Genomic DNA, 14,104 nt, shown 5'->3' on the forward strand with positions numbered 1-14,104 from the left:
TAACTTATTTAAAAATTGATTAATAAATAAAAAAAATTCCCAGATGATCAATTTAATGTTTTTATCGAAATAAACAAATACCCACTAACTCTGATTGCTCGTCTAACAACTTACTGTAAAAATTATAAATAATTTATCATTTTTTAGTCCTAAGCATTACAAATGGCTAAAATAATCTTTAAAATTTTGCTTATGTTTCAGACTGATTTTAATTGTCTTCAAAATATTATATTCAATGTGAGCAAATCAGTAAAGTAATATTTTAAAAGGTTAGGAAAGAAAATTGCTTAATAAAAGAGAATATGAAAAATAGTCAGTTTTAAGTTTTTAAGAAGTATTTTACATAAATTAAGACTTAGATTTTTAAATTAATCCCAAAAACATGTTGATTAGAAAATTTGCGAATGAATTATTATTTATTATTCAAAAAGCTTTTTTTAACTTTGAATTAGTCAAAATTAAAGCATGCGTTTGTTTTATTATACAAAGATTTATGGGGTAGGATTTTAGTGATAAAAAAATATTTAAATATACTTATAATTTATTTGTATTTTTTTTTAAAAGTTATAATTTTTAATTGAATGACTTTTTTATTTATCAGTCAAATAGTTTCCTAATCAAAAATATTTTATTTTAGTAATAAATCTTTTAAATCTTATCATACATTTTTGTACCATAAAATAAAAAGAAGCTTTTATTGAAATAAATATATTCTCATAACAACTTTTTATTACCTTAATTTCTTTACTAAAATTTATTAGTTTTAAAGGGTTAGTTAAATGATTTCTAAAGAATAACCAATTTTGCTAAAATAATACCAAAAATATTTAAATAATCAATAAAAAAAATAATGATTTAAAAATAAAGTTAAAAATTGATATCAATATAATTGCAGATAGCAATCAATTTAAAAAAAAAATTATATATTTCACTTTAAAAGCAATATATTCTATTTTATATCAATTTAATTTTTAGTCATCCAGTTTAATTTTCAAATATAATAGATACTAGAGTTACTGAGCTCAATTAATCTGGGATTACTAAACCAAACACAATCGAAGATATACTGTGATTGTTTTTAAATCTTAGAATTTAAAAATGAAAACTAGGCAATCAAAAAAATATGATTAAGGTAGTTTATTTCAAAATAACATTTGCAAACCAAGTTTTTGAAGCTACAGAAAATATAATCAAAATATTCAAAAGGAATGTATTACTTAAATAAATTAATAGAATATTAAATTATATTTCTTCTTTTTTAAATTCTGAATATCTAAGTACTTTAAAAATTATTTTTATATTTGAACATCAAAATAACTAGATTTAAATTTTAAAAAATTATTAATTACATGAAAAAAGAAAATGAAGTTATTGCTAAAATAATTTTAGCTAAATATATATAAATCATAATTAGTTAAATAAAATTCAGTGTTTTAAGAAGTACTTGAATTATTTTTAAAATCAAGGATTATAGCATTTAAAAATGTTTAAATAGCTATTTAATGATGTTATTTAAAAACACTCATTTATAACAATATTTGTTATTATAACTAAACTTTCTTTATGCTTTCCTCATCACCTGAGCTTTATTTGAAAAAATAAAGATATTTAATCATGGAAATACTTAATTATTTGAAATATGATGAACTGATTTTTAAAATTTTTACAAAAGTGATTTGTTTTTGTTGAATGTTTATAAAGGAAATTTAATTTTTGCAAAGCTCTCTAGTTGGGGAGAAAAAAATTAATAGACAAGAAATTTAAATTTTATGTTTAAGTAACTGATAGAAACTGTTGGTTCTTATATTTTTTTTTCTTTATAAATAATAATAGCTTTATTGATACTTTTCAATTATCATATTATCTCAGGTAATTAATAAAAAGATTAATCTAAATAATAGTTTATAGCTTTTGTTTTTAACCACTACTTATATCCAAAAATACTCACTTTAAATTCAATTAAATGGCCCAGTTTATAAATATTCATTAAGTTACTCATGTTAGAGTCATTTCATAAATTATGTGGTGATATCTATATGTTACATCAGAAATAAATTCATCATTTTTTTTTTAGCTCAAAATTATCAAATAAACTCTATGACACTAAGTATATCATTATTTATTATTGAGAGTTGATTAAGCAGAAACTTTTTTTATTCTTGATAAGGGAAAAATTAATGTTTTTATTTTGAAATATTATGTTTATTAACCTATAGATATAAATATATTTACTTACTTACTTACTATTCTTACCACTAAATATCATCTTTAACACATATAAGAAAAATAGTTTGAGCCTTCCAAAAATTTTCTAAATGGCAATAATAAAAGGTTACCTTAATTAATGAGGAATTACAGAATATCATATTTTTTTATTTTTCCAAAATAATTTGATTCTTACTCTTTGTATTAAAAAATAAAAATGTAATGGTTTATTAATAATATAATTTAGATATTCATGTAGATAAAACAAAATATTTTAAAATCAAATAAATAGATTTTTTAAAATTAATACACTGCCATTTTTGATTCAACTACTCTTTCTCTTCTCTGTGTTAATTTTAATTGTTATTAAATTACTATTCATTTACTGGCTGCTTTTTGAATTATATGTTGATATATGTTTATTAACTATACAATTACTCAATTACACTATTAAAGAGAGAAATGCTATGAGTTACATTTTTATTTAAATAAGTAATCTTATTTAATTATTTTTTTGTTATTTATTCATTACTCTACTATTTATTATGTATTATTATGATTATTTACTGTTGGAATATTAGACTAATCGGTAATTAAAAAAAAAGTATTAAGGTTTACACTTACAATTCTTAAATCATTATAAGTTAGATGATGATTTAAATTTAAATGATTAGGATGATTATTAAAAAAAAGAAAAATTCTTTTATGATTTGAAAATGCTGATATTTTAAAATAGAGAAATTAAGTTTTCATTAGTTGTGAGAGTTTGCAAATTTCTATCCGAAAGGCTATTTCTAAGGTTGTTTTGAGTATTTGAACTACTTTTTAAAAAGAACATAGTAATTTTTATATTTGTATAGTTAAAATATAAATATACATACGGGAGGATTTTTCTTATATAAATTATGTATTTACTCAAATAATATTACTCAATCTTAAATATTTTTTTTTAAAAATACTAAATTTTTAATTTTTAAAATCAATATTAAGATTTTACATTGGTTCAATGATTAATTCGTCCTCATAAATAAGTTAAATATTTATGGAAACTTAAATTTTAAAATTGAAAACGTAGTAAACATGTTTAATCTGAGGATTATTCATCTGAAGATTAATAATAGCTAATGATGTAATAATTCTGTTTCCTACTTTTTAAAAAACAAGTCGGTGTAGATTAGATTTTCTAGATTTTTCTGATTTATTTATTTTAAATATCGAGCTTTGAGCTTTTGAATTTACTACTCTATTTTTTTAAATAATAGCATAAATAAACATTAAATAGACTATTAAAAATTCTAAAATATTTTACCTAATTCCAGATATTACTTTTTGATAGTGAAAATTTCAACGAATTAAATGTATTTAATTATTATAAATTAACATTATTATAAGAATCTATAAAATTCAATATTAATTTCCTTAAATGCTAATACAAAATAATGACTTATTCATTAAAACCTTATTATTTTGAATAAATACTACATTTATATATTTTTTTAAATAAATTTTAATGATATTTACTAAATATTTAAATGTATTTTTGTATCTTCTATATATAAATTTGCTTATAAAATTTCCATTTATTACTAATAAATTTATTTGATTTTGATTTTTAGTAATCTATGCTATTAAACCTTCACATTAGTTTTTTTACTTCGTTTTCTTTACATGCCTTAGAATTTTTTTTAGATATTTACACCTTCCATTAATAATATAGCAGCTGAATAGCAAGCCTATTTTATAAAATAATTCTACATATCGTTTCATTATAGCCCGTCAATCATTTATGCTTTTATAATATTTAAACGAACTACTTTACTTAATGGAATTGAAATAAAAAGTAAGCATTTTTATGATGTTATTTAATCTACCTGTATTAAAAACATGATATTTAGTTATTGGAGAATAATGAAAAAAGTGTATTTAGTATATTTTACAAAATTAGGTATCATTTTTAAGTAAATGTGTAAAATAATGATACATTTTAAATCCAAAAAATTTTAATGCTATAACCATATAATAACTTTACAAATACTATATAGCTATCAATACAAATAGCAAAAAAGATGTATTCACATTATATTACCTAATAAAGTCTTAAAATTATTTTTATAGAATTGAATCAACTATGGTTATTTATTTCTTTTGCTTAATTTTATAATTTGATTTATTAACAAATAAATTCAAACTTGATAATAATAAACGAAATTAAAAGTATATTTAAATCCTTATTAATTAAATATAAATTAATTATTTTTTGATTATTTGCTAATTTTTTATATCATTAAAATTTAGATATTAGTTTATGAATGAAACTTAATTAATTTTGAGAGTATATAAATATTAGCTTGTTTTTGTAAAATTTAGTAGATAAATTCAACAGTTTAGCATTGAATCGCTTAATAAATCAAATATTTTTCATTATTTTCATTGTTAATTTTTATGTTTTTTTTTATTAAGATTTCTTTATCTTAATAAATATTTAAAAAAAAAAAAATGATTATTTTAGCTAAACATTTTTTTTTCAATTTCAATGTTTATCACAATACAATATTCTAAAATAAATTATCCCTTCATATGTTTACAATTTTTATTATTCTATTTATTATTTTAAATTTATTTAAATTTTTAGTGTTGTTCATATATTTTACTTTTGATCTTGTTTTGGTAAATTTTAACTATGTGATTACTTAAATTATTTTATTTTAGTTAAATCCCTCTAAAATTTTATTTATTTTCTAATTAAGTTATTTTTGAAACAATTTTTTAGATATTCTACAAAAAGTAGCAGTTATTTTACTAAAAAATTGCTTAAATTAAACATTTTTTCCATTAAAAATAAGAATATAAAAAAATTATTCAAAAATTATATTTTATGCTTCACTGAAATATTTATTTATGAAAATTTATATTATTTTAAGATTATTTTATTTAAATTTTTTATTTTATATTTGAAAAATAAAAATATTTGAACAACTTTTATGCTTTTTTTAATTATTTAAAAGCAAATATAAATAATCAGCATTAAATTCTTTAGAATATAAAAAAAATAGTTAAAAATAAGTAAATTCTTTTCAAAAATAAATAATTATCAAAAAAATGAAATTTTGATTGATTGTTGGTTGATATTGAATTTAATTTGATTTATTTTCTTTTTTTATCTAATAAGTAAATTAATCTTATTGAAAATGTTATTAATTAAGACACAATTAGTATTCTCGTCTTTTAAAATAGAAAGAAGTAATGAGGAGATAAAATAAAGTAAATTGAATATTTGATAGGTTTTCAGAATTTATATTGATTAAAATCGAATAAAAAGACATCTTTATGAATGTATGTATGTATGCACATAAATAAGCACATATTTTTTATAGAATTATAAAGAGTTAGTTTTTCACAGAGAGATTCAACCAACAACCTTAACGTTTAAGGGATAAGCAGAGTCGGAAAGGATACCGCATTGACCGCAAACCTTTTGGGGCTTAGCGAAACCAACACAACCGTTACCGTCAAGAGGGGTGAAATCAGTCTTGCAAGTAGGAGTAGCTTCTCTCTTGACTCTGATGTAACCATTTTCACCAAATCTGGTACCCCAGGAGTTTCTGACAATCCAATAGTCACCTTCCTTTTCATCAGTACCGTAACCAACCAAAACGACAGCGTGGTTAATATCAACATTATCAGCACCATCACATCCGTGGAAGACACCAGATTCGTAATCGTGGAAGTTAGAAGCATCAACTGAGATAACGAGGGGACCTTGAGTGGCAACAGCGTTCATAAGGGAAGCATAGTCGTTTTCAGGGACCTTAAGATAACCGTCAATAGTGACTTCGATGGGTTATTGGGTGGGATCGAAGGTACAGTTACCAGTTTAACCTTAGTAAGAGGAGTAAGAGTACTTGTATTCAGAAGTCAAACCGAAGAGTTAGACGTAGTTGTAAGCCAATTCAGAGACGGCACCATTGCAACCACCTTGACCACCACATTAGTAAGAGTTTTAGACACAAGAAACTAATTGTTGGGTAGAGAGGGTCTTGAGTTGACCAGTAGCGATGGCAGCATATGATTCGATGACGGCAGTGGTAGCGAAAGCCCAGCATGAACCGCAGTGACCTTAATCCTTAACAGGGGTAACAACACCAGCGTCTCTCCAATCAACAGACTTGGGAAGATCCTTAACGTTGATCTTGTCAGAGGTCTTCAAGTTTCTGAACATATTTTATTTGTTAGCAGCATTCTTGACAGTCTTGGAGTAACCAAGAGTGGTTTCTCTGAGTTCTTCAGCAGTTCTATCAGTGAATTAGTTAATACCCTTCTTGTATCCATTTTCAGAATTAGAGTTGAAGGCTTTAATTTCCTTTAACTTTTATTCGAAGATTCTCTTTCTTTGGTTGTATTCAGCGGAGAACTTGGTGTAGGCCTTGTTAAAGTCCTTGACGTAGTCATCGAAGGTGTAATTGACCAATTAGTTCCACTTAGGAGCAGCAGTAGCCAAAACAATTAAAGCGAATAAAAGAACTAACTTTCTCATTCTAATTATTATTTTTTTGCTTATTAATTATTTTCTTATAAATAAATAATTAGATTCAAATCAAATATCTTCAGTCTGCTTTTTAATTAAATTTTGTTAGTTAATTGATAGAGAAGACAAGACATACATTTATTAAAGTAAATACATGCAATTTCCTGTTTGATTTTTTATTCCATTTGAATGAAAGACGAATTAATTTTTCATAGAAAAACAATTTTTATATTGATATATGAATGAATTTACTTATTTATGAAAAATAGTAGTTATTAGTTAATTTATCAGCGCTTTATGAACAAATTCTTTTATATAAAATTAAATGTAAATTCTTCTATTAAAATTCTTAGTTTTTCCTGAACATATTATACCAAAACCTGAACTAAACCACATATCCTAAGAATGTGTATTATCTAAATTATTTTTGATAGAATAATTCGCATGATTTGTTTGCATAAAAAGTTAAGGATTCTTACTAGCTATTCTATCAGCTTAACCTTTAATTTTACATGAAAGAATTTTCTTTTATTTACATGATCTTTATATTTTTTCTTAAAACTTAAAAAAAAATATATTATTTTTTCAGCTAAAAATATATTAGCTCAATCTTAAAATAAACACCAAAACTTTAAGCACTTTCTAGGCAATTTTAAATACGATAACTTTTCAAACGTTTTGTATATTCTTAAGATATTAAATTGAATATGTCAGTATGAAAGCAAAATTTAAAAATTTAATTTCCTTATTTTATCCTCTGTAATTCAAGGACGAATTTTATCTCAAATAAAAAATATAAAGTGTTTGCTGTTAAATTAAAATAATTCAACAAAATTTAAATAATTCGGCTTAAAATATTCTATTTCATTAAATCTAAAACAATAATATAGATATAAATCATCCATTTGTTAAAAAAGCTAAAGATTATGACATTAAACATAATCGAGTAATATTGAAAGTAAATTAATTGTTGAGAGCTGATAAAAAAATTATATAAAAATATATCATTAGAATTAAGGTTCTAGTTATTAATTACTAAAATTAATAGTTTATTTTGACGAAAAAAATAAATATTTGAAAATATAACCAATATTTTAGCATACGTCAAGTTTGTAGATAAATTAATTTAATTTAAATTTACTCTTAATAATTTAATAAATTACATTTTTCATTCTTTCATCTCAGACATGAAAGTCATTGTAATATGGAAAACATTTAAAAATTCTTTATTTACTGAATAATGTGTCATAATTTGTCTTTTTTAATAAAAAATTTTACAATCTAATAGAAAAATGATCGAATTAGAAACAGAAAAATAAAAAAATTTTAAATTTAATTCTAGTCTTTTTAACGAATGCGAACTCAAAAATTAAAAAAATATTACTTTAAATAGACGACAAAGCATGTTAAAAAGAAATAATTTTTATTTCATTTTATTTTAAGCACTAATATGCCTACTTTTACATTCAAATTTCTTTTATAATTATAAAAAAATTCAAATTTACTTATTTGAATAAGATATAAGGTTAAAACTTTTGATGAAGGTACAAAAATTTCTTATATAACTTTAAATCTTTTATAATGAATTTTATATAAAGAAGAAAATAATGTCTATTTCGTACAAGAAAAAGTTAATTGCATAAAAAGTCTTTTTACTTTAAATATTTCAATAGTTTTTCTTAAATTTTAAAAGGAAATTATTGTAATTTTGCTTCTATGTATAACTTAAATAAGTTTCAGTAGGAATTTTTAATCCAACTGCAATTATGTCAATAAACCTGAACATTTTTTATTTAATATTTAAGTCCTTCAAATCTTGATTCTTTAGGATATATAAATTAAAAACTCTTTTATTATTGAACTTAAAAGAAAAAAATTCACAAAAATTTAATTTAATACCAAGTAATTATATAAATAAATAAACTATTTTTACCCTAAATCTGTCAAAAATTAATAGTTTCAAACTGTAAGCTATTGAAGGGTAATTTATTTATAATGAAATATGTATAATAAAGAAATTAAAACTAGGAATTCTTACTTACCATCTATTTATTTTAATATATCAGAAAATGTGTAAAGTGGTGAATAAATAAAAAAAAGATATTATTAGCTAAATAAATCAGTTTAATATAAATTTGATTATTTTGGTAAGCTATTTCTATTTATAAATTTTAAAATACTAAAAAATTTATTTTTGAGACTTTAATTAATATTAGAAAATAATAAAAATATTACGATAGAGATATTTATTCAGTTAGCTTATTATGATATCAATATTTATTTAATCTGGAGGATTTTTATTTATCTTAAAAAATCAAACTTCAAAAAAATTTTATAAGAACAATTTTTTTAGAAATAGAAACAAATAGTTTTTATTTAAATTAGAAATTAATTAATATATTATATTTTAAAAGTATAACACTGAAATATTATTAATTAAATCTCTATTTAACATCATAAAAAATAATTTTTACATAAACTTATACAAATATTTTAATTTGAATTTATGATGTAATTATTTAAGTTAATTAAATAAATTTTCCAAATAAAAAGTATTTATCAGTAATTTTATTTTTAATACTTTTTTAACATTATATTTTAAATACTTCAATAAACTGGTAATTGATTAGAATTTAATAGAATTTTAAGGAAGTTAAGAATATTTATTTTAAGATTAAAATTAAGATTATTATAATTAATTTATTTGTTTTAATTTTTTGTTAAATTACTTATCTATCTATTTATTTTTTTTGCTAACTTACTTTTTTCAATAGGAAGATATACAACAAAATTTTAAATATATATTTTAAATTAAATTAAAGATAAAATAATATTAGCTATTTACTATTATATAATAAGAAATTTAAAGAAATGTATATATTAGCTATTTCTTTCAGTAGACAAAAATTACTTTTTTTAGATAATTTAATGATGTTAAAAAAAAAAATATTTTAATTATTTTACTAATTAACAGAATCAAGATTAAAGAAAAATTTAGAAGATAAAAGTATTTGTAAAGTTAATTTTTATTATAGTAATGCTAAGTAGAAATTTAAGTATTATTTAATTAATTTACAAAAAATAACTCTAAGATTGTTAAATAAATTTCTATTTCCTTATTTATAGATGAAAATATATTGAACTCTAATTAAGTTTACACTTTTTAAAATTCAATAAATTATAAATATTTCAAGCCAAATTATGTTTAAAGATTTCCATTTTTTTGTAAACTTAAATTTGCAATTTAACTTAAAAAAAATTTAAATTAATAAATAAAGTATTAATATACCTTAATTTATTTAATAAATTATCTAAAAATTATATATAATATAAGTACCTTTTATTAAATAAAACTAGAATTTAATATTGTTTTATTTGTTTGTTGTATTGTAAAATGAAATTCTAAATGATAATAAAAACACCTTAAAAATTGTAATTTTAGAATACATTATAGATAATAACCCAAAAAGCTACTAAAATTTAATGAGATATCTTTTCTATGCATATTTAATTTGAAATTGCAATCATATTTTTAACATTCTTATTTTCAAAATACCACAGAATATAAATTAGTTTTATTATTTTTGCTGCTTATTTGTTTGTTTGCTTGCTTGCTTGCTTTATGGATTTCTAAGGTGATATATCTTTTTATATCATTTTGCTTCAATGATGAGTTTTGACGGGAGCAGAGGGTTTTTTAACGACAGGATTAGGGAACATGTAAGAACGAATATCAGGGAGAGAATCTTAAAAGGCAAGGTCACAACGGACATCAAGAGTATTCTTGACAATAATATCACCTGCTTGATTGGTGAGCAAAATACCACCAAAACATTTTTTATCATCTTCATTTTTGGCAACAACCTCTTTAGCACCTAATGCAATATCAAAATCATTGAGAGAGACACTACTATTGTCTTTAAGAGCACGTTCTTCCAAAAAACGTGAATTATCAACAACAGCATTTAATTTAATAGTGTGGTTCATTTCTTTTTTAATTAAATTAATGTATTCGCTAACTGCACTGCTCAAAATATCCTTGCAAAGGCCTTCATCTCTTTTAAGACAACGGATGATGATTTTTTCTTCGCCATAAAGTTTAATAAAACCCTAAACCATCAAATTTTTGAGGAAATTCTTGTAAAATGCTTGATCACTTTGGATCTTTTAAAAGACCTTGTATTGAGCATCTGAAAATACTTTCATCATAGCCTTGTTTCTGACTTCCATTTTTTATAATCTGGAATTGTTAATTGCAGTTGATCTCTTGATTCTGTGATCCATTTCAACTTATCTAAATCTTTTTTCCATAGCAGATTTAATTTAATCTACTTCCTTTTCGACGATGCTATTCATTTCAGCTTCGAACTCCTTAAGAGATTTAACCTCAATTTCATAGCTCTTTTCCTTAGCTTCCTAAATGACGAATTCGTTGATTGATACACCACTTTCCTTGTCCATCGCAATCCTTTTTAATCAATAATAATAAATTTACTAATTTGCTGCAATCATTTCTACTTGCTAATATTATCTCTCCATCTTAATTTCAATTCTTGATGTTAATTAATTAACAAGCTTAAAAATTATTTTATAAGTTTTTTTCTTTTTCCTAGTCTAACTAAAATGTAATGTTTTTATTTACCTTTCTGTTTTTACTTATTAGCTTGGTTTTGCTTAAGCTTACTTTGTTTTTTATTTCTGCTGGTTTGTTTAGCTATTTTATTAATGATATTAGTATTATTACTATCAAATTATTAAGACTATTAATTTTATTTATCAATACCAATTAAATAATTTTAAGGTATATCATGATGATTTTTCTTCTTTCCTTTTTATATTTTCTTTTATTTTCTTTGCTATCTATAATCAATCCTTTTATGCCTTTGCCTAGTCTTGCCTTGTAATCTCTTTTATTTTTATTTTATTTGACTTTATACGCATTTTTATTTTCACAAAGAAAAATTTTATTTTTTATGGCTAAATCAAAGATATTTACTATTATTTATTGATACCAATACTTATCATCTTTTCATTTTTTTTGATATATTTATTTATTTATTTGTTTATTGATAGATTGATTTCAACCAATTCCTATTAGATCCTTAAATATTTTTTTTATTTCAAAATTATTATAAACATCAGAAAAATAAAAGAAAGATATACTTGATAAAGTTAATCTATTTCTAATGATTAAAATTGTTAACATAAAGATGAAATTTTTTTAAAGTGCTATTTTGTCCTTATTTCTACTCTATTTAATTATTTCTTTATTTTTTTATTTAAAATTCAAGTTATAAATTGAATTTAAAAATAATTTTATGTTGATCTTAAACCTAATAAAATCAAGCATTAAAATGATAATTAAATATAAATTAATTTTTAATCGAAATCAAAAAAATATTATTTTTAAATTAAATTAATTAAATAAAAAATAATTAATAAGCAATTAAAAAATAATATACTAATTTATCAATAAACAATTTATAATTCAAATTATCTGTTTTTATATTAAATCTATGAATTTATATTTAAAAACAAATTTAATTTTAATAAAATTATAATAAAAGCTAAATTTTTAAATTCATTCGATAAACAAATCCCAAAAGATTTTTTTAGGACTCCATTGTTAGCACCTAGTTAAATACTTTTGATATGCTATAATTTAAATAATAGTAACTATTTTAGCAACTCTTAAGGCTTTTGGAAAATTTATTTCTTAGTTTTCGTTTAAAACTATTTTGCATGATTCCAAGTAAAATAACTCTGTTTAAAGTTTTTTTAACTACTCAAGAGATGCTTTATCAAATTAAATAAGGTTTCCCCTTTTAAAATAAATTTAAAATCAAATTAATAAAATATACATAAAATTAATTTAATACTTGAAATTAGCATCTAAACTCAATAAAGTTTTTAGATTCTGAAGATTCATTAAAAAATAATTGATTGATTTTATTTTATTAGACCTATTTATTATTTTTAATAATTTATAATTTAAAAAATATTTTAAATTAATCAAATTAATTTACTGAAAATCTACTAAAAGGAATTTGAGAGTACTTTGTTTCTAAAGTTAACTTACAAGCTATTATAAAGTTATATCATTAACTTAATTTTCTTACATATATAAAGACAATTTTTCTAATTATGATAAATTTACTAACCCTTTACAAATTTTATCACAATCAACTATTTTTGAATTTCTGTTTTATAAAAATATTTAATAAATTCTGATCAATTAGCTGAATTGAATTGTTTAAAACATTTTATTTTGTACATTTTTAAACTATAATTGAAAATTTAATCTTAATTTTTAAAGTTTCATTTTTAGATTTATTTTTTTTATTAAAGCATATTTTTTTATTACAATAATGAAAAATACATTTTTGTTTTGTTTTATTAGATCTCTAAAACGTTATTATATTCAGATAAATTAAATCAAATTAATTACCTCATATATATCGTTAGGTGTTTTAAATTATAGAACATAGGTAGATACTTTTCAAAATGCTGGCATACATTATTGTCTATAGGATTTCCTCTAAATAAATTCATAAAAAGCTTTAATTTTTTTAATCAACTAGATTCAATTTTACGTTAGCGTGAGAGAGAAGTATTCTACATTTTATAGTTTACTAACACATTCTAACATTTGCTGTGTGCCTTAATTTGATATTTTATTATCGCTATTTTAATTATTTTTAATTATTGATTATTCAGTGAACGGAGGATCTTAAATATATATTGGGAAATTAATAATAAGATAGAAATTTTTGGCTTTTTAAAGATTCTACTTTGAAAAATAAAATAATTAATGAGATATAAATTACGTTAGAGTAAGATGGATTTATTTTATATTTTGCATGTTTTGGAGACTAGAGGTTATTTGATACAAAAGATCATCGGTTAATTTCTATTTCCTTTTTTATAAGTTATATATTATTGCTTTTATTAAATATTTACCATATTCCAATATTAATCTATGTGATAGAATCTACTTCTTCACGTTTTAGATTTTGTACATCGCTTCTTGAGCTTATTTATCCTTTTACTGTTACTCTAAATCATTATTTTTATTCAATAAAAATATACTAATTTAATTACTGCAAAAGTTGAGGGATTATCTTTATTCTTGCTAAACTATTTAGAGAGCTTTATAGAATATGTAAATTATTTGGCTTAAGGGTTTATTATGTATTATTTTTAGTATTTAGTGTTTTAACTAAGCTTTTTACAGTTGAGGTTTGTAGTTTTTAAGTATTTTATCTCTAGTTTTGTACACTTTTAGGATTTGATGGCAACCTTTGCATATCTTTTATATTTTTATAATTTATGAGAAAAATGAAAAAGTTTTATTCTATTTGCTTTATTGGAAAC

The 14,104-nt window shown here is 20.9% G+C and overlaps 4 protein-coding genes across 4 annotated transcripts; 1 reads left to right on the top strand and 3 right to left on the bottom strand. All coding sequences in view use genetic code 6, as the record gives it.

Annotated features, from left to right (window-relative positions):
* Positions 1 to 162: 162 nt before the first annotated feature.
* Positions 163 to 1,072, top strand: TTHERM_00628620 (hypothetical protein; the record flags this gene model as incomplete). The annotated part of the gene is made up of 2 exons (XM_001019548.1): positions 163 to 254; positions 976 to 1,072. The coding sequence occupies 2 exons, from the start codon at positions 163 to 165 to the stop codon at positions 1,070 to 1,072; spliced, it is 189 nt and encodes a 62-aa protein (XP_001019548.1).
* A 4,539-nt stretch (positions 1,073 to 5,611) lies between these two features.
* On the bottom strand, positions 5,612 to 6,739 carry TTHERM_00628610 (papain family cysteine protease; the record flags this gene model as incomplete). The annotated part of the gene is made up of 1 exon (XM_001019547.3): positions 5,612 to 6,739. One exon carries the CDS (start codon positions 6,737 to 6,739, stop codon positions 5,612 to 5,614), a length of 1,128 nt encoding a protein of 375 aa, XP_001019547.3.
* Positions 6,740 to 10,393: 3,654 nt separating this feature from the next.
* Positions 10,394 to 11,191, bottom strand: TTHERM_00628600 (vacuolar ATP synthase subunit E; the record flags this gene model as incomplete). Its single annotated transcript, XM_001019546.3, has 1 exon — positions 10,394 to 11,191. The coding sequence occupies one exon, from the start codon at positions 11,189 to 11,191 to the stop codon at positions 10,394 to 10,396; it is 798 nt and encodes a 265-aa protein (XP_001019546.2).
* Positions 11,192 to 12,311: 1,120 nt separating this feature from the next.
* TTHERM_00628590 (hypothetical protein) lies at positions 12,312 to 14,037 on the bottom strand (the record flags this gene model as incomplete). Its single annotated transcript, XM_001019545.2, has 8 exons — positions 12,312 to 12,552; positions 12,610 to 12,693; positions 12,757 to 12,930; positions 13,179 to 13,268; positions 13,324 to 13,413; positions 13,558 to 13,647; positions 13,691 to 13,786; positions 13,832 to 14,037. 8 exons carry the CDS (start codon positions 14,035 to 14,037, stop codon positions 12,312 to 12,314), a joined length of 1,071 nt encoding a protein of 356 aa, XP_001019545.2.
* Between the last annotated feature and the right edge of the window lie 67 nt (positions 14,038 to 14,104).

The sequence above is a fragment of the Tetrahymena thermophila genome, assembly GCF_000189635.1.
Source record: "Tetrahymena thermophila SB210 genomic scaffold scf_8254584, whole genome shotgun sequence".
NCBI lineage: Eukaryota > Ciliophora > Oligohymenophorea > Hymenostomatida > Tetrahymenidae > Tetrahymena > Tetrahymena thermophila.